The 21,874-nt window shown below is 36.0% G+C and overlaps 1 protein-coding gene across 2 annotated transcripts; it reads right to left on the minus strand.

Annotated features, from left to right (window-relative positions):
• Positions 1 to 9,580: 9,580 nt before the first annotated feature.
• LOC140821637 (uncharacterized) lies at positions 9,581 to 12,194 on the minus strand. 2 transcript variants are annotated; one of them, XM_073182174.1, is made up of 4 exons: positions 11,546 to 12,194; positions 11,047 to 11,201; positions 10,555 to 10,829; positions 9,581 to 10,314 (listed from the first exon to the last, which is right to left on the minus strand). In XM_073182174.1, exons 2-4 carry the CDS (start codon positions 11,195 to 11,197, stop codon positions 9,649 to 9,651), a joined length of 1,092 nt encoding a protein of 363 aa, XP_073038275.1. In that variant the 5' UTR covers positions 11,198 to 11,201; positions 11,546 to 12,194; the 3' UTR covers positions 9,581 to 9,648. The 2 variants fall into 2 exon arrangements, with proteins under 2 accessions (XP_073038275.1, XP_073038274.1); XM_073182173.1 differs by having other exon boundaries at positions 11,047 to 11,214.
• Positions 12,195 to 21,874: the final 9,680 nt, after the last annotated feature.

A 21,874-nucleotide genomic window follows, 5' to 3' on the forward strand; every position in this document is an offset into this window, starting at 1 on the left:
TAGATATTTAAAGCACACCTCAGAATATGGACTCAATTACACAAGATATCCTGCAGTACTTGAAGGATACTGTGATGCAAATTGGATTTCTGACACCAATCACTCCAAATCCACTAGTGGCTATGTATTTAGCATTGGTGGAGGAGCAGTCTCTTGGAGGTCAACGAAACAAACTTGCATTGCGAGATCTACTATGGAATCGGAGTTCATAGCGCTAGATAAAGCTGCTGAAGAAGCTGAATGGCTTCGCAACTTTCTAGAGGACATTCCATGTTGGACAAGTCCAGTTCCAGCAATCATGATACATTGCGACAGTCAGTCGGCAATTTCAAGGGCACAAAACAGTATGTACAATGGCAAGTCTCGACACATTCGTCGAAGACATAATACTGTGCGACAGTTGATCTCTAATGGAGTTATATCTGTTGATTATATTAAATCAAAGGATAACTTAGCGGATCCGCTTACAAAAGCTTTAAATAGAGATCAAATGTACTGTCTGTCAAGAGGAATGGGTTTAAAACCTACCAAATAAAGTTTTCATAGTGGCAACCCAACCTTGTAGATTGGAGATCCCAAGATCTTGGTTCAATGGGACAACTAAATTATGAGAACTTGAGGAATCACTCCTCATTCCTAAGACGATGAGTGAAGTTGCCTACAAAGGTAGTGAGGTTAAGTATTGTACTTTTAATGATTCCGTTGCTTACAAAAGCGGGGTAAGTAGGATACCCTTTTACAAGGAGATCACCTATGTACGTGTGAGGACGGGCCGCCTCGATGAAACACGTATGAAGCCAAGATGTGTTCCATGGCCAAAACGGACACAACCGATAAAACAAAGTGGAAATGGAAGAAAGGTTATCTTGTGGGTACAGTTGTCTGGTTTTACATGAACCGCCAAGAAGTTCAAGACATCACGTTCACTTCGTGGCCTAGTAAATCCGATTGTATTCCACTAGGGAAGGTTCAAAGCCAAAAGCTACCTCTCCTGATGAGATAATTGTTCGTGAAACGTCCTCATCTCTTATTGTTTTAAAATTACTAGAAATTTTTTTTTTTAAAATCTCTCACATTTTCGGTCATTGCATGCACATGCACATAAAAATAATCTTGCACCATTTTAAAGTAAATCATCCAACTAGTATTTGAAAATTGAAAGGGGATAGTCAAACCAGAAATCGTAAAACGTTTTACCAAACCTAAAAAGCAATAAATGTTGAAAAGTGTAGCCCATACTAAACTCTCCAAAACCTCTCAAAAGCGTAAATAAATGGCCTTAAAATCTTTAAAAGAAATATAAAACGTAATGCGGAAAATAATGCGCTGGTCCTCGGGTTGTGTGCGCCATCAGTCCAGTAGTATCACTCATCAAGACCTCCCTCAGAACCACCTGCATCCATCTTACCTAGTGAGTCTAAAGACTCAACACACCATAATCTTTATAACGAGTAATACATAATACAGTTAACATATAACGGTGAAAAGTACTTGTACTTAAAATATCGTTTTCATGAAGATGCATAAACTTTAAACATAAACGTTTTCGTAAACATTTTCATGATGCATAAAAACATTTTCAAAAGACATAAACATATCACTTAAACATATTCATATTCATGTCCATATTCGTATCCATATTCATATTCGTATTCATGTTCATATTCGTGTTTGTTGAATTCAGATCGTTGATTGTGACTTTCATATACGTGTTAGGCGATGGATCCATCTACATGTAACCACAGTACTGGGCGGCGGGGGACACCAGCAACACTCTCACCGGTCAACTGGGCCCTGGCCTTACGTAATATAATGTCATCATATACATATACATATCCGTGTCCGAGGAAATACGATCGTCGGGCTCCCACTGGGACCATAACCCTCACGATATCTCCAACATATCATCGTGTTAGTCACAATCCATTCACATCATTCAACATATTATCATCACTTAATAAAAATCATGCTTATAACATTTTTCATTTTAAACCACGCATGCAGCATGTCTTTTACGTTAACGTTTCATCATTAAAAAGTCCATAGACATTTAAAATTCCATAATCCTTTAAAAATAGCATTTTGGCATAAGACATCATAAAAACATCCATATACATTTAAAATTCCATGTTAACATATAAAACAACAAATAGGGCACTGTCATGACCTTTACTAATTTCCCGGTGTAAAAAGACCGTTTTACCCCTGGACTCGACATTTTTCTTTTTCGATACTTTTCTTGATTTCATGACTCTAACATGTCCCAAATAATTATTTAAGCTTACGTGAATTTTTTCGTAATTTTATTTGGCTTACAACTTAGACTTTTCAATTTATCTTTTATTAGTGATTTTAACGGTGTTTTAATCCCGAAAAATACCAAACGTTAATATAAAATTCCTAAATTCTAAATTTAGTCTTTTTATATTATTTTAGCCCTTATGGATCACGACTCGACCCCCGTGAGTCGTTTTCCAATTTTTCTTTGTTAAGAAACTCAATTTGACACCTAAACTTCGACCCCGAGCCATCTCCTAATTTTATCGAGTTACCTCCGAACCATATCAAGCCAAAAGGTGCCCAGCATGTTGAAGTAGCCTACTGGACACTAGGTTTGTCAAGAAAACACACAAAAACCCGAAAACGAGCCCACCCCAAAAGACACCTAAACTGGCCGAGACTAGGGCTGTGCATGAATTCTATGTTTTGGTGGCTAGACCCTAACCCGACGTCCCAGCTCTTGAACCCGCGTGTTGTGCGCCTCCTAAGGACCCTAATGGACCACCCTTGCACAGCCCGTGCCTCCAGCAACGAGCCTGCAACGGCAGAAGAAGGAGCGAACCCTGCACAAAACTGTGCAGGGCTCTCGGGTGGAGTCCTTCCTGAGAAGGACTCTTCGCCGTCTCCCCCCTTGAATCCTAGTGTGGGAACCCGGACGCTAATCATAATCATAATCGTCATTGGGACTAATTAATCAATTATAAAACAGGGTCTAAATTTTTTTTTTTAAAATGCGGAACGTAGTTAAATTAAACTAATATACATCTCAGTATATAACATAAAGTACAAATCCTGTACCACAAACATTTATTCAAATAAGGTTTAAACATCTAATATCAAGTGTTTGACCCTATATCTAATCCAAGTCCGGAGCCTCCACTCTAATCACGATCTCTCCTCATCTCCTGGACCATGATCCTGTCCCACCTGTTGTCAAATACACATACAGACAAGACAACAGCCGGATAACTCCGGTGAGAATAAATCCCAGTATAAATCAACGAACATGCAATCATATATTCAATATAAAGCATGAAACATATAACAGTAATACAGATCAAAATCAGAAATGTAATCAATATCAATATGTCGACAATACTCGTGACTCCACGATTCAGACTAGACTCAATCCTAGCCTAGGGATCCCGGTGTCCAGATGTGGCATTCCTATATCGACAAACAGTAATAGAGAAGACTCCAGTTCTATCCAAGTCGATATAACCAAACATCCAGTGTCCAGACGCATCCGTCATAGACTATGGTCTATCGCCATATCTTGTGACATCGTGCAATGTACCCGTGGTTACCTGCCACTATCAGGTACTTCTGTCACAAGATTACTCGTCTAATGCATACTCCTATAAATCAATAGAATCAAGCATATAATCAAATCATTAAATACAATGATAAACCAATAATAAGTATGTGATTTAGGGGAACTCAAGTACATCCTACTTGAGTCGATGTCCCAATACACATTGACTTATACCTTTCGTTGCAGTTTCGGTCTGGAATTCAAACTCTGTCAATCCCTCAATCTGTCACTGGCAATATCAATAATATCATATCAATATACCACTCAAATCGATAATAATCTGATCAATCTGGATTTAATTCAAAATTAACGGCATAACGGTAGAATTTCAATATTCCCGTCAATACTATATCACCAGATATTAATTACAATCCATAACTCATATCCAATACAATCCGTAATCCCGCCATAATCCACATCTATCTGGTATAAATCAATATACCCTAAAAATTCATAACAATTCCAAAATCAATCCTTTTCTTAATCTGACTTCGATTCTATGATGTCTAACATGTCAAGAACATCATATATGAATTCCATTCAATTCTGACAATATCATAATTTCAAGACATATCAAAACGTAGTAAAACTTACGTCCAGTTGTAGCCTACGTTGCTAGGAACTCGGTACCGAAGTCGGATTCAAGATCAGACGGACGGATTTTGCACAAAAGGCGTAAGGATTTTTCACAACTTTTCCCTGACCCTTTTCTCGATTCTTTCTTTCTTTCCTTATCAAATTCTGAAGGATTTCGTATATATATATCCTATTGCTCGGTTAATGATACGTGTTCATTTTTCATAAATTCCGGTCGGCGCTCGGGCGGTAAGAAAATACCGCTCGAGCGCGACACTCTCTGTCCAAGAATTCTCCGAATGCACTTTGGCGCTCGGGCGGTTAAAAACTACCGCCCGGGCGCCACACCTTCTGTCCAAGATGTGTTCCTATTGAACTTTGGCGCTCGGGTGGTTGTTTTCTACCGCTCGGGCGCCACTTGTTCTGTCCAAAATTGCACCCTTCATATAAAATCTTATTTCGTGTCCCGATTAAATCCTTTCGTAATCATATCAAATTATAGGTCAATAATTACAGATTACTAGGATTAAATTTCCCCGGGCATTAAATTTCTCCCCCCCTAAGATACGATTTCGTCCTCGAAATCACAAACTGTCAATCGTATTAATAAAGAGTATATATACAAAACGGTATAAGAAATTTACATCAATGAAACAATGCTGGGAATTCCTGTCTCATGTCAGATTCAGTTTCCCAAGTAGCTTCTTCAACGCCATGACGAGTTCATTGAACTTTTACAAGCGGGATTGTCTTTGTTCTGAGCTGTTTTTCTTTACGATCGATAATCCGAATCGGTTTCTCGACATAACTCAATGTCTCGTCCAGCTCGGTCTCGTCTGGTTGAATAACATGAGAATCATCAGGGAGATATTTCCGCAGCATTGATACATGAAAGACATCATGTATTCCAGATAATGAAGGCGGCAATGCTAGTCGATAGGCACGATCTCCTATCTTCTCCAGAATCTCATAAGGACCGACATATCGTGGAGACAACTTCCCGTTCTTTCCAAATCGAACAACACCCCTAAAAGGTTAAATCTTCAGGAACACTCGATCTCCTGCCTCAAATACCAACGGTCTACGTCGAAGATTGGCATATTTGGCTTGTCTGTCCTGAGCTGCCTTCATTTTCTTCTGAATCAGCTTCACTTTTTCAGTCATATCTCTGATCATATCAGGTCCAGTCTCAGGAACTTCAGAGATATCATCCCAATAAAGAGGTGATCGACATTTCTTTCCGTACAACGCTTCGAATGGAGCCATTTCAATACTCGTCTGATAGCTATTGTTGTACGAAAACTCACAGAGAGGCAATGCATCTTGCCTATTAGTGCTAAAATCCAGCACTACAGCTCTCAACATATCTTCCAATGTCTGAATCGTTCGTTCTGATTGTCCGTCAGTCTGTGGGTGATATGCGGTACTAAGATGCAACTTTGTACCTAGAGCTTGCTGCAAACTCTGCCAGAAGTGCGAAGTAAACCGAGGATCACGGTCTGAAACAATTGACTTTAGCACTCCGTGCAGTCTAACCACTTCCTTAACATAGATATCAGCCATCTGATCATATCTATATGTCATCTTGTATGAAATAAAACATGCGGATTTGGTCAATCTATCAATCACGACCCAAATCGAATCATAACCTCGGGAGGATCTAGGTAATTGTGTCAAAAAATCCATAGAAATGTGATCCCATTTCCATTCAGGAATAGACAAACTCTTTAACAATCCTCCTGGTTTCTTCCTTTTAGCTCAAGAGGCTGGCTTACTATCTGGATTCCTCCAGGCCTCTGCTGTGACTGAGTAGACAGTGCTGGCTGAAAAGTATGGACAGCAGATGGTCGTCTACCTGCCTGAGTCGCTGATCCAGATGACTCAGCTGCCTGGGATCCCTGGGCACCTCTCTAGGGACACACGCGGGCAAAGTGTCCCTGTTGTTTGCAGATACGACAGCTGCCAAATATTCCTCGGCACTGCTCAGTGGAATGCTTCCCTCCACAAGTATTGCAAATAGGTCCGGTATAGCTCTGGCTCTGTCGAGGACTCCCAGAACTAGAAGAACTGCTCCCTGACTTCTTGAATTGCTTCCCTCTCGTCTTCAAGAAGTCCTTCTTTCCGTCACTGCTGCTGCCACCTTCAAATCGAGGAGGTGGTTGCTGTGATCCCGGTGCTGGAAGAATAAACGAAGCTCCTCTCTGTCTCATCAGACCGGCTTCGGCTCCCTTGGCCCTGTTCAAAGCGTCGGTAAAGTTGTTCGGTCTTCCCGTGTTCACCAACGTGAATATTTCCAGATTCAGGCCGTTAATGAACTGATCCGCCACGGCCTCGTCATGATCCGCCACATGTGGAGCAAAGCGCAGCAAAGAAGAGAACTTGGCCACATACTCCTCAATATTAAGCTGGCCCTGTCTCAAGTTTGCGAATTCGGCTCCCTTATCCTTTCTATAAGACACTGGAAAGAACCGCTGATAGAATTCAGTTCTAAAGATACTCCAGGTAATAGTCGTACCTCGGTGTTCCAATGCCCTCCTTATGTTGATCCACCAGTTCTTTGCAATATCATGCAATTGATATCCTATCAGTTTCACCCTTTTTTCATCAGTATATTCCAACGAATCAAACATCATTTCAATATCCTCCAACCAGCTTTCACAATCCACTGAATTCTCCGTACCCTTCAACGTCGGTGGATGGAAAGACTGAAATCTTTTCAAAAGTGTCTCCATTGGAAATCGACTTGATAACTTTTGTCGTAAATAGTCGGATGACAGGTTGTGAATTGGAAACTGCTTGCTTTTGGTACTCCGGAAAAGCAAATTTCGGGCTGCCTAGAGCCTTTCCATTTGTTTAGTGCAGCCAGTGGACTCGTCGATCAACTAGGGAAGAGCCTGGGTCCGGAGATAGCTCACAAAGGTAGAAAGCCCCTACCGGACACTCATTAAATTCGAATGAAGACGCTCTGCGAGATGTCCAGTAGTCTCTGACTCGGTCTTCGAAAGCACACTCCACAACAAATGCTCAAAGGATATTATTACAGACAATTGGAATATTTTCTTAAATATAATTTCATTCATTTAAACATTCCTCCATCATATCACTCGTCGTCACTTTTTTGTGGGGGTAATATTGATAATATGTTAAAAAACCTATCATATCATTAATTATATTTTAGAGATATTACAAAATATTCTGTGGATATACACAAATCTAGTTATCGTATATTAAAAAATTTCATATCATCTTAAACTCTACACCTATAAATAAATGGCTTCTAACCCTAATCAATGTACGCTTTTATCTATGAGTATTTACATTATTCTTGTATTTTTTCTCTCAAATACTGACTTGAGCGTCGGAGCGGCTTCGCCTCCGGGCGGAGTCAGCTCACCCTTTTTCTTTGATACCCAGTTATATTTCTGGAGCGGTTTGATTCGGCTTATTGAAGAAATTGTTTCGTGATAATAGGTTCAAGATATTTTAATGGATGCAAATTTTTCGATCGCTTCATATTTCATGGTTTAAATTATTATCTAGATAAAACGTTGGTATTATGTTAGAAATTCTATAGTTACATTACTATTTTCTTTTCCATTTATAATAAACTTCCTTCGTTTTGTGGGATGGCGTCCCATAAACTTAATTTCATTTTGAATTAATTTTATATTAAATTATTTATCAATTTTAAATAATTTAAATTCTCTTATGAAACTTACTATATATTGATGATCACAATTTCTCTTCTAAAACCTTGTCTTTTTTCTTCACTCGAGAAACTACTTACGTGGTTGACCTTCTTCACAATTCCAATGATATATGTTTATGTAAATTTTAACATTAGTTCCCTATGATGCAAAACATTAGAAAATATTTAACAAATCTTACCAATCTCTTTGATTTTTTTTTTTTATTTAATCACCCACTTATAATATTTGTGGTGTTTGAAATTAGTTCTGTAATCGTCGTATTCGTATGAATGACTAGTTCAACGTTTTGACATTGAAGTAATCTTTAGTTATTTTTCTCACATTTATTTCAAACATTTGATATCTTCTGAGGAATTGATTTTTGAATTTGTCGATGATGTTTGAAAATAGAAGACGATGTATCATTTGTCCATACATATATATAAAACATTCATGTATCATTATAATATTTTCAATTTATGAGTTCAATCGTATGATTTTTTTTATCTATGTAAAATTATGGTTCTTACCTTATCATCAGCTACTATGAGTTTTCGGATCAATTTTGAATTTTGTTTTGTGCAATATGATATCCTTGTCGAGGTATTAATTATTACTTGTATCGATCTTTACATCCTTTTGATTTTCTTTCGACAAAGTTATTGATATATAACCTTCTTTTTCCATTATTGTACACATTTGATTTTGAAAACAAATATTTAGATGATAATGAATTAGAAGTTCGTGTAAATTATTTGCAAACGGTTGAAATATTTATATAGTAGATATCCGTTTATGTGGCAATAATGAACATTGATTTTCATGTAGTTATCTGAGGATTTTTGCTTCTTAAATTATTAAATTAATGATTAATTTAATATAAAAGTGTTATGTATTTTGTGTTAGTGAATTTATATAGTTTGATACATTTGTTTTTTTTTTTTTTTGGGGACAAGATTTATACATTTTTTTACTCAAAAAATTTTATATTTATTATTATTAATGTTATTATTTTTATTATCAGTTTTGTAATTATTGGTTCATTATGTAATTAATTTGAGTGACATTTATTGTATTTGTCAAAACCCTTGTATAAATAAAACAGGTCAGACAATTAATTAGTTGGTGAAAATTACAGACAATATAAAAAACTTTATCAACAATTATATATATATTTAAGGGATAAGTGTTTTACTATGTTAAATTTAAAACTTGTAAATTATCCGAACAATCAATATGTACATAACATTTGTAAATCTCGCTTTCCCAGCTGCAACTGCAAAGAAACGAAGTAATCGCCTTGGTGAACCTGCAGAATCTGTCAAGCTTTTCCCAGAACTTGGCCCTTTAGTCGAGCAAACAATGGAGGGGTTCATATCACCACAAGAAACTCGTTTTTGGCTAAACAGTGTGTATAAACTAGTCATGATTAACTGAAGCATCGAGCAGAATTCATTCCCAGTTTCTGTAGAGAACCGTGTATCATCGCAATCGCAACTGCAAATAGCCGAGTGAGCAAAGAGTAGGAACATTTGAACTGTTTTAACTTTAGTTTTGAAGATTCTGTCTGCTATTCTTCGATACTTTTGTAATGAACAAAGTTTAAGATATGTCAAACAGGGGTGGATCTGTAAGACTTGGGACCAATTATCAATTATAAATGAATGGTGTTAACGAGCTAGCAATTGATAAAACACAAAGAAACACTTTTCGTAAAATTCAATCGTTTCATTAAAATTTATGCAGATATCACATGTATAACCAAGTAACATCATATTTTGGGCACTATTACAGCAATGCTAAATCTAAGATTTGATCACGAAGATAGAGTTGTCCAAACTCGTTGTCCATCAGTACACCTTCGTCGTCGTTTTCCAGAGCGTCCATAAGAGAATGTTCTATTTCTTCTAATCTTCTCCGGGCAGAATAATCGAGCTGTGGAACAGTACTACCGTGCTGCTGACTCATAAGAAAGTGTTCTATTTCTTCTAATCTTCTCCGGGCAGAATAATCGAGCTCTCCACCAGGCTGATTTTGTTGTTGCTGTGGAACACTACTACCGTGCTGCTGACTCGTGTATTGAAGAGCAGGTTGATTCTGCTGGTGCATTAACGGAAGATCCGCCGGCTGTCGCAGCTGAAAAAACTGCTGGTGCATTAACGGAAGATCCGCCGGCTGTCGCAGCTGAAAAAACTGCTGGTGCATTAACGGAAGATCCGCCGGCTGTCGCAGCTGAAAGTACTGCTGGTGCATCAACGGAAGACCCGCCGGCTGTCGCAGCTGAAACTGCTGGTGTTGCGCTGGAACGTCGTGCTGCTGATCAGATTCAGTTCTCGAACGCTTGTGGGATGTCAGGTTGTCATTTTCAGAAGTCTCGTGGATGGTTTTACCAGAATCAGAAGCGGCGGCGGCCGGTTTTCTCTCACGAATCCGGCACAGAACGCAATCATCTAGCTGCAAAAGTGGCGAACAAATTATAAATATACGAATAACACAATAAATACCAAAGGCAAAGTCAAATTTAATTTAGATTTTTCTCAAGATTCATGTACCGTTTAGAGGGCACAAAAGCAAATACTTCAAATCTCTCAACAATCTCAATATATTTTATTTTTACGAGATCAAGACGGTAGAATTATATCAATTACAAATCCAATTCATGCATACAAATGTGTTGAGAGAGTTCTTACGTACCCGCATAGATCCTGTCGGAAGTCTCGGAGGCTGGATAACAGTATACTCGTGCATTATCCAGTTTGTTTTCTTCCCCTCCGAGGCCTTCCCTTGGTAAAAAACCAAGGTATTCTTCAATCCAATACATATATTATTTTCACATATTTTTTTACCAGCCGCCGTCGCCTTCCAAAATCCGTCACCGGCGGCTCGGTTCGGTCTACTGCCATTCAAATACTTCCGCTCTCTCGGGGTAAAAAAGTACAATCCATCATTCCCACAACTTGTATTAGTATCTGCAACAGATAAAAAATATTTTTTGAAAACATATATAGTTAGTCCAGAAAACATCAAAACACACACTCAAGCATATATAACAAAGTAAACCGCCCTCCTTAATTCGAACAAGATTTCTACAATCCACCCCCTGATCACGATCATGCACACACAAATATCACAAATCTATTTTATAATCTAATCAAATACAGATTGAAGAAAGAAGAAAGAACGTACCGACCAACTCCCACGGATTATACTTGTAAACATCTACGCTGCGGATATAGTCGCATGAAAGTGGCTGTTTATTGATCATCTTGTTTAGATGGAGCATGAGTTCACTGTCTGTGGGCGTGAAACGAAGCCCCACCGTGACCGGCTGAATCATCGTACTGAGTTTTTGATCTAGAAAAATCAATAGAGGAATATGTATATATATAGAGATATAAAAAGCATTCTAAATTAAGGATATCTACGTGATGTGATTTGTTTATATCTTAAAGAATGTTTGGATCAGTTTTAAAAAATTATTTGGTTTACAGTTTTTTTTCAAAGTTTGGCTCATACTAAATATTATATTTATTATATTAGATTGAAATCTTAGGTAAAGCCATATCTGAAAATCTACTGCCATCTTCAAATTAACGTCGTTAACAAAAGAATATCCATTCCTTAAATCCATCATTACTAATATCAGAAAAAATTTCAGAAAAACAACGAGCCAAATTAAACATACCCGTCAGGATAAATGTTACCCTTAACAGGCACCACACTGGAAGCATCAACTTTCGACGCAACCGATACCAATTTCCCATCTTCAAAGGTCGTTAAAACCGGGCGAGATTCCGAGTCCACAAATCTTCCAAGCTTAAGTTCAACTTCCCCCAACAAATTTTTCCGATACAATGGGAAAAGAAACGTGCTTTGCGACCCATTATTTTCACGACGATCATCATCACCATTTTCAAACCGTAATTCGAAAAGGGTCTCTCCAGAAAGAGAAACCCAGAGATATCCCCAGAATCGGGAGAACACTTTTTGAGCTTTTGTAAAAGAATTTTTGGGCAGAAAAGGCACGATTTTGGGAGGAGGCTAGCGGTGGACTATTAACAGGAGGAGTTGGTGTTTGATCTTCGTTAGATAGTGAGTAAGCAGTAATAGTTTTGCCCAAAGAGGGGTTGTCCGGCGGAGGCAACGTGATTATCACCACGCCCGTTAGCTGAGGCGAAGGATTATGACTCACCTCCATTATCGCCTACTGCGTGCTTACGATTGCGTGATTCTCTCTGGTTTTCACCTCGCAGAAGAGGTGAAGAAGGGAACAAGAAGGGGCGACGACTTTTTGAGTTGCTCCAGTCAACGGTAAAAATTGTAGAGGAAGACTACTTGCATTGCATGCTCCAACTTATTTCATTTATTTTACGAGGAATTTTAGTTTTATTTAAAGAAATAATTCTCTCGATTGTGAAATTTTAATTAATATCATCTTTGTTTTGTTGTTCCACTAACTTCGTCATAGATGATTCAATGTATAAAAAAAAAAAAAAAAAGATTAAAATTTTTAAAATTAAAATATACAAGACTAAAATCAATTCGGACAACATGAATAAACAAAATTGCGATGAGGCAAGTAACAAAATTGTGATTTTCTCATTATTTTAAATATTTTTGAGGATTTTAAATTAAATTATATATTGATTTTATTGATATTTATAACTTTTATTTCACAACTTTTATCATATAATCGATCAATTTAGATGGTTATAATGTTATTATACTAGTTATTTGAGATCGCCGGGTGAGCTTTTTTCCGCTATTATCTGAAATCGCCATGTGAGGATCTTTAATATTCGGATTCTAACAAAAAAAACTATCAATTCTTTTATATATATATATATATATATATATATATATATATATATATATATATATATATATATATATATATATACTTATCGACATATCATATCTTTATCTGGATCTTTAATATTCGGATTCTAACAAAAAATGTCTTAATATCATATCTTTATCTGGATCTTTAATATTCGAATTCTAACAAAAAAAAAAAATTATCAATTCTTAACCATGCGAACACAAATCATAATAGAAACCAAAATTTGAAAAAGAAAGAAAGAATGATAATGCAATGAAACGATCTCAAACATGAATGCACAAATTAATAATAATTTAATAAAAAAGCATATCTCTTTTTCAAAAATAATAATAAAAACAAACAAGAACAATATAACTTAAAAGCAGAAATAAGCAGAAAAATATATGTGAAAAAGTTTTGAACTATTGATATCAACAAAGCTACGTGGAAAGAAATTATTTTGGAACAACGAAATAGTAGTATATCTTTTTTGTTTATTTTAACTATTTTTCAAATATTTCGATTTTATAAAATCTCCGTAATGATTTTTACTCATATAAGTATATAACTAGATATATTATTAGTTAAATTGAATAATAAAATGAATTTAACATAAAAAGTTTAGAAGAGAATTAGTTAGTTTAACGTATATCAAATAATTCGTATTTCACAAAAGTAATCAATTGAGATAGTGAAAAGTGTGAATGAAATGTATTTTTGGATTTTTAAAATAATCATGACCCGTGAGACCGTCTCACAAATTTTTGCCTTATACTATTGCATGACAAGGGATGATAGTTCATTTTAATATTCATGTGTACAAGAATTAGTAGGAATGTCCCACATGCTATATATAAATCATCGATACACACATATATAAAGGTATGATATGATGAACGTCTCTTATTAAGAATTTCATGGGCACCGCAAGATGTTCACATGAACATCTTGTGATGTTCATTAAATGTCAAACATATAAAAACTATATATATTTATATATCATGACACATAATTTCCACACCTTCGTTTTTAATATAACACATACAGACATATACTTATAATTACATTACAAAAAATAAAATGAAGCAAATATATCGAAAAATAAATGCAGTTTTCTCTATTTAATTTTTAAATAAAGTGCCAAAAAAATGATAGTGAAAATGAGTGAGTTTTGAAGTACATAATATGAGAAGGAATTTTATTACCAATAGGGACCTTTGCACATGTTGCATACACATATGTGTTATTTTCGTATTAATTTTTTTTTATTTTTTATTTACTGATTTTTTTATAATAATTTCTGACATTATAATGATTATTTAAAAATTCAAAATTTTGGATAAAGATCAAATAAAATATTTTAGTAATTCTAATTTTTTTGAAAAGTAGACATGATAATGATAAGATAATACATAAATTTACTAAAATAATTTTTTTAATTGACATCATATTTAGCTATTTCATGTAATTTAAATTTAATAATACAAAAAATTTTGATATAAAATATAGAATTATGAAAAAAGAAAGGCAATAACTTGTGTGAGATGGTCTAACGGATCGAATTTTGTGAGACAGATCTCTTATTTGGGTCATCCATAAAAACTTATTACTTTTTACGCTAAGAATATTACTTTTTATTGTGAATATCGGTAGGGTTGACCCGTCTCACAGATAAAGATTCGTGAGACCGTCTCACAAAATACCTACTCAAAAAGAAAATGCAAGTGCTGGAGCAACAACTTAAATCCTTTGGATGAAAAATGTCATCAGAAGGATTTCACTCACAAATTTGAGTTCAAATGGGACACATGATTTGTATCTGAGTCCTTTCGAATGTCTTTACATAATTTGAGTCAATTTTACAAATTCACATGTTTAAAAGTACCCAACATGTTGTAATTACTATTTTGAAAACAATTTGTACGTTTTACAAATTACAAAGAAACCGGTTGATATAATTTAATATTATTTTTTGTCTTGTATATTTGTCTATTTGCGTTTTAATTTATATATCGCTAAATTATAGTCTTAATCTATTATATTCATTGTCTTTTATTTTTTTGATAATTTTAATCATTTTTTTGGTGTGACATTGATGAGACACTAACTTGTGCAATGTCATATAAGTATTATATATCCAATGAAAAATGATTAACACTGTCAAAATCAGAAGATATAATATTATGACTTAAATTTGACTACACAGAATCAAAATCGTAAAAAAAACAAACATGAAAGACCAAAAGTGATTTCTCTAGAACTAATAATCATAAGATGCCAATACAAAAAGATATGAATATATGTATTTTGCTTACAAAAGATGTGTGTGTCTACATACATACATACATATATACATATATACATACATACATATACATACATACATATATACATATATACATACATACATATACATATATATATATATATATATATATATATATATATATATATATATATATATATATATATATCACACACAAATGCAAGCCTTAAGACATTTATAACAAATAGCAAAACAGAGGCATATAGCCGGCTCGTTTACTACATTATCGTTTACACACCCCAAATTTGGAAAAAAAAAAGAAAGAAAAAAAACACACAATAACACAAAAACTAATCAAACACACTCAGTATAACACAAATCCAATGTATTAATTTAGCGAATATATATATATATATATATATATATATATATATATATATATATATATATATGTTACACGTAATAAATTTGCCATTGGTACATTTGCTCACATCATCATCCTTTGCCCTGGAGGAGGTGCCATTCCTGTGACGTCCCGAAAATTTGAGCTCCACATGAACCACGTGCGTGCAAGTTATTAAATTCCTTATGCATTTTTCTAAATGGTTTTAATGCATGTTTATTTCAGTAAATTGGGTTTTAATTCATGATTTATGAATTTGCATTATTTCAAATTATAATATGTTTAGTTGATTCATGTTTAAACGTTTTTCTTGAGCTTTATGTTCAGGCGATTATCCGAGGCGGGATCGAGGATAAGACCGGTGACGATTTTCAGTAATTTGAAGTGTGGTATTTTATTTTAAGTTAAGAATGGGGCATTTTAAATAATTTATTAAGTTTTTAATATTTTAAAAGTCTTATTTATGTATTTAGTAATTTAGGAGTTTAGAACTTTTAAAAATAGTGTGTGTTTTATCTATACTATTTATTAAGGCTGAGCACCTTATAAAAACTGCCAAAGAGGACACCATCTTTTTTTTCCAGTTTTACCCTTACAGTTATAGTAATATTACACTTTTGTTTTTTTGTTTTTTTTATATTTCAACACACACTTTTATTTTTATTTCAATCATTAAATATCAATTTAGTCCCTCCATAATTTTTCAATTTTTACTTTAGTCTATCGATAATGATAAAAAAAGATTGTACACACACGCAACGCGTGTGCAGAGTAACTAGTTTCAATTAAGGAAATTGAGGAGTTAGTGTTTGATTTAATTTAAATTAGTGGTTAATTCATGATTAAGCAAATTATTTTCCCTAACTTCACCACTAACTCACGTTAACCTCACACCCACACACACTTACACCTTTTTCACACACACAAAGCCGTAACGCACACACACTATCAAAATTCATTCTAGTTTCATATTTTTGAGAATAGAAAACCTAGGGCCTCCCTCCCTACAGCAGCCGCCTACCCCCTTTATAATTTCCAGCAATATTTTGTGGAGTTTATTTCAAGAAAATCGAGCCACGTTCGTCCCGGATCAAGCCTCGCTCCGTTCCCGCATCGGTATCGCCGTTTCGGTAAAGTTTATCATCAAAAGGCACGTATATTCTGTTCTTGCTGTGTCGATCAAGTCATATTATGCGTTGCGTTGATTTTTATGCGTAAAAGTTATGTATCATGTTAGTAGTTTGAGCGGATTATAGATCGGATCAATTTCGAGGGTAAAATTTTTAGATCTAAAACTCGTTTTTACTGTTCATGTCAAAACTGCGATTTTTCTGTTCATATTTTGGGAAAACTTTCAACAGCAAAAACGTAGAACTTTTCGATACCTTCGATTTGATATATGATTCGAAATTTTTGGACGAAAATTGAGTGAGTTATGGCGTTTTTCGTGGGACTGCTCAAACTGCGACTTTTACGAAAATTGTGTTCTTGAAGTTATTTGTTGCAGGCTTCGTTGGAAGTCGACGGGTGATTTTTGCTGCGTCTAGGTATGATCGGTATGATGTTGGTCGTTATTTAACATGTCGTTCGGTGTTGATAGGCACTAGAATGCACAAGAAGTCGTAGGAACCAATTGGTGTCGATTGCCGCGTTTCTTCAAATTGTGTGTATAGTAGGGGAACGTTGTTGTTTGGGTGTTCGTACGAGTTTAGATCAATGCTATGGTGTACTAGGATGGGTCTCGGGGTGTCGTTTCATAGTCCGTGCAACCGAGTCTAGAAAGTTGAGCAAAGCATGTACAGGATTTTTTTTCGTAACTTCGGTTGTCCCGTAGGTACACGGACCCTCACCCGGACCCCCACACGCGGTCCGTGCCTTTGTTCTTTCAGCAAGGTCTAGGACCCGAGTGTACACGGACCCCTACACGGATCCAAGCACGGGGTCCGTGCCTTTGATTCTTTTCAGAGATTTTTTCCAGAGTCTACACGGACCTCCACCCGGACCCTGGCACGGGGTCCGTGTCCACCCTTCTTTCCGAACCCTTTTACCCGAGTCTACACGGACCCCTACACGGATGTAGGCACGGGGTCCGTGTCCTTCATAAATTGGGGAAAATTATTATAACATGTTGGAGGTTTGATGTCATGGTTTAGTGCAAGGATTATCAAGGTCGTGTCATGGGAAATTTTAGAATGTCCTAAGTAATGAATGAACTTGAGAGTAAGTTTGATTTCTACGTTTAAGTTATGCCAGTTAAGTACGCAATTTATGTTAGTATGTGCAGCAACAGCCCGATCGAAGTCCAACGAATCCCTCAACGCCAAGTAAGTATGTTGACGTGCAAGAAAATATTTCAAGTTTTTGAGGTATGCTAAATGTCTTGTGACCAAATTATGTTTAGGATTGGAAAGCGTTAAATTATGAACGGGGACCAATCCGCCCGTTAAATTATGAACGGGTTAGATCGTGGTTGGAAAGCGTTAAATTATGAACGGGGACCAACCAGCCCGTTAAATTATGAACGGGGATCTCATGTATGTGGCAGTGGATACGTCCCTGTCAGCCCAGTACTGTGGTTTGTCTGATCAGGCATTTATTATGTTATGGGTCACTTGCTTTGAAACATCCTCTACGCAAAATGATGAAGTTATGTATGTTCAAGTATGCAGTATGTTTATGAAAGTTTATGTTGATGGCACGTCTAGTTATGTACGTATGTATGTTCAAGTTTATTATGCAAGCTCAAGTTTCAAGTTATGTATGTCCTATTTTAAAGTTGCATGCGATTTTATTACGTAGTACTTGTTATTCCAGTTTATACGTGTTGAGTCTTTAGACTCACTAGACTTGATCGATGCAGGTGAGTATGTTGATGAGGAGACAGGAGGTGGAGACCAAGGGGCAGGCTTGGACTGAGCGGGAGGCTAACCCGAGGACCGCAATGTTTAAGTTTATGCAAAAGTTAAATTACTCTGATTCTATGTTTGATGCGAGATGTTTTGAGAAAACCTTTCTTTTAACAAAATCTTTATTGGGAATGGATGATGTAGTGACGATCGTATTGATTTTATTTTCGTATTTAAGAAAATATTTAATTTTTCCGCAAATTTTGAGTATGAAAAGTACGGTATGTTACAATTCCGAACTGCTGGTTTTGATGTTGCCTCATCTTCGCCTGATTCCCCTGCCAACCTATCCAAAAGACAAAAAAAAAAAATTGGTAACGTTGTTTTTTCCGCCATCACCATATGTGCGATTTTAGTAGGTTATATTGTCAAAATTAAGTCTTCGTAGACCTTTGTTTTTGTATTTTAGTCATTTATTTCTAGAGAAGTTCTTGTATGGCACCGAGTTCATTAGCTTCATGTTAGTACCACGTCAGTGACATGTGGAAAAGGACTAAAATTGTCGAAACAATATCGAATTTGATTTTTGAAGAGTTTCATTTGATTAAAATCCAAGACTTGGCCAATTAAGATTTAGAAAGGATTTGAGGCAATTACTTACCAATAGCAGGGTCATATCCCATATGCTGAAGCTCTCTATACTCTTGACACAGAGCACACCATGTTGGATCTCGGTTTTCTACACGCCCAAACGCAGCGAAAGTTTTAAAAATTTTAGATCTTGACATTCAAGATGTGTTTGGACGCTCGTATGATTTTAATAAAAACATTCATAGGATGTTTAGTAATTATACCTTTGGTGAATAAATCACGTGACTCCAACTATTCCGGGGTTAGCGGAGATAGCTCTTGTTGTAAATCCCTACGAACATACTTCAAATCTCTTAATTCGGTCCACGACTAGAATATTTATTCCTCTTCTAAATTGCACTAGAAATCTAGAAGATATTTTTCGTTGAGATGAAACACAAAAAACCGGCACAACCTCGAACTTGGAGTGGCCGATTTTTGAGAGAATGTGGGAGAGAATATTTTGAGAGCTTCGAAATTGAACAAAATTGGAATAGCCGAATCGATGAATTCCTTGTTCATAGCTTTTTTTATTCAATCCACGTAATAAGGATAAAATCCTTCTTATTATTTCTAATCATTACTTTACTTAATTAATCAAATTAATTAAGTCATTTAATGATTCCAAAAATATTTGGATGCCTTATCCTTATCACCGAAAACTTTTGGGAAAATCAATTCTCATTTCTCAAACCTTCGGTCATGCCATTTATAAATTAACCAAAATAATATATTTTATTATTTTAATTAATTGTTGTTTCATTAATTAATTACATTAATTAAGTTAATGGATTTCAACATATATTTGATTCTCGAAAATATCACACCACTAATCATGCAATATTATTTTCTTTGTGTGCAAGCTTCTAAAATTATGGTATCATGAATATTTTCATATTACATAAATCAATACCATATTTTATAAAAACTTAATGGGCTATATTTTAACTCAATTAAAATATAATTTGATTATTAAAGCCCAATTGAACTTTAATAAATTAGCATGGTGAGCTTATACTCTTACAAGCCCATGATCTATGCTTCCATTACATTAATATCATCATAATCCCGATCGACGATCCAATATCATCGATATGACAATTTCAACTTGTCTTTTATTATGATGCACACTTTAATTTCGAGATCATCAATGTCTAAATAAGGCATGTGTACTCCTTTGACTGTCTTAACAGTCATACTCTCAAAATTTCTATAAGCTTTTATAAACTTTATTTATAAGCTTATCGATTGATCATATCAAACTTATTTCTTATAAATCCAACTCATTGAATTTATTATCTCAACGGGAACAAGTAAACCAGTGCTTGTGTGACCCTCAATGGTTCAGGGATACAGCTAGCCGTGGGTTCACAACTCTTTGTGATTCAGGACAATTTCCTTTATTTGGGCTTACCCTTATTTGCCCCATTCCATGCACCAACATTTGATCATGAGAATGTCAGAACTCATTTCTGATTGCACCCATCGGATCATGGTAAGAGCGTCTAGTAGCATCGCCCCATGATCCCCTAGGTATCACTGATAGTGCCTGCAAGAATCAGCCGATTATGATTAACGCACAGTACGGTCCCTTCATCTCATATATCCCGATCGAATCTGCAACCATTGGTTCATCGAGGGTTGCATATTAATTCGATAACTATGTGATAACTATAATAGTGGCATCGCGTGTACTATTTGAGAACTCCTTCTCTAACGTACATCTCATACTCTGGCCAGAGATTCCATGCACTATTAATTCATCAGATCACACAGGATATCCACACCCATAGGTGAGCGGTGAATCCCCGACTACAATGCACTGGCTCCTATATGTGTCGCAACTGTACCCAACCTCGCCACCTGATGACTCTCCAGGAGCCGGTAAACGAGTCAAAGCACAGCCCTAGCATATAGAGCCTCAGTGTTGTCCCGGGTCGTAAGGACTAATGGTGTACAATCATAACCACGGACTTATCCTCTCGATGAATGATAACCACTTGGAAAGTCCGAGGGAGGGTTGTTCGGTATAATCATCATATGACTACCCATCTGTATGTTTGGACATCTCTATGCCCTTACCAAGAAACGCAGTACACAACATCACAGATGCTAGTCTCGAGCTCAAGCGACCTTTATCCATGTTTTAGGCGGCTGAATCGACTAGGAACGAATTTAGAATATGCAGTGTTTACAAATGAGTTTCAACATCGAATTACGATTCATTTGTATTAAAGCATAATCAAGGACTTTATCTATGCTGCTTGCATGGGTATACAGATAAAGTATTACGAAACCATTAAAAGTTAAATTATATTAAAATAAAGATTGTTTATTTCACTTGAGTCAATAAAATCCCTAGCCAACCGTTGGCTTGCAGGGCATCTACTCTAACAATCTCCCACTTGCCCTAGAGCCAACTACCCATATACTTTAATCCCATTGTTTCGCGATGCTACTCAAACAATGGTCATGGCAAGGGCTATGAAAGTGGATCAGCAACATTATCTGCAGAGGGGAGTCTTTCGACTGATATGTCTCCTCTTCCCACAATCTCCCGTATGATGTGGAACTTCCTCAGTACATGTTTGGATCGCTGATGAGACCTTGGTTCCTTTGCTCGCGCAATGGCACCAGTGTTGTCGCAGTACAACGGGACTGGATCAACTCCGTTAGGAATAACGCCCAACTCTTGGACAAAATTCCTCATCCAAACTGCCTCTTTGGATGCATCAGATGCAATAATTTATTCAGCTTCAGTGGTGGAATCCGCAACGGTGTATTGCTTGGAACCTTTCCAAGAGACAACCACACCATATAGCATGAATACAAAACCAAAGGTCGATTTCGAATCATCTACGTCACATTGGAAGCTAGAATCCGTGTAGCATTCCAATTTCAATTCTCCACCCCCATAGACCATGAACAAGTTCTTAGTCCTTCTCAAGTACTTAAGAATATCTTTCACGGCCTTCCAATACATTGGACCAGGGTTCACCTGATATCTGCTTATAACACTCAGAGCGTAAGCAACATCAGGACGGGTC

This window comes from Primulina eburnea, unplaced genomic scaffold, assembly GCF_022965805.1.
Source record: "Primulina eburnea isolate SZY01 unplaced genomic scaffold, ASM2296580v1 ctg652, whole genome shotgun sequence".
Taxonomy (NCBI): domain Eukaryota; kingdom Viridiplantae; phylum Streptophyta; class Magnoliopsida; order Lamiales; family Gesneriaceae; genus Primulina; species Primulina eburnea.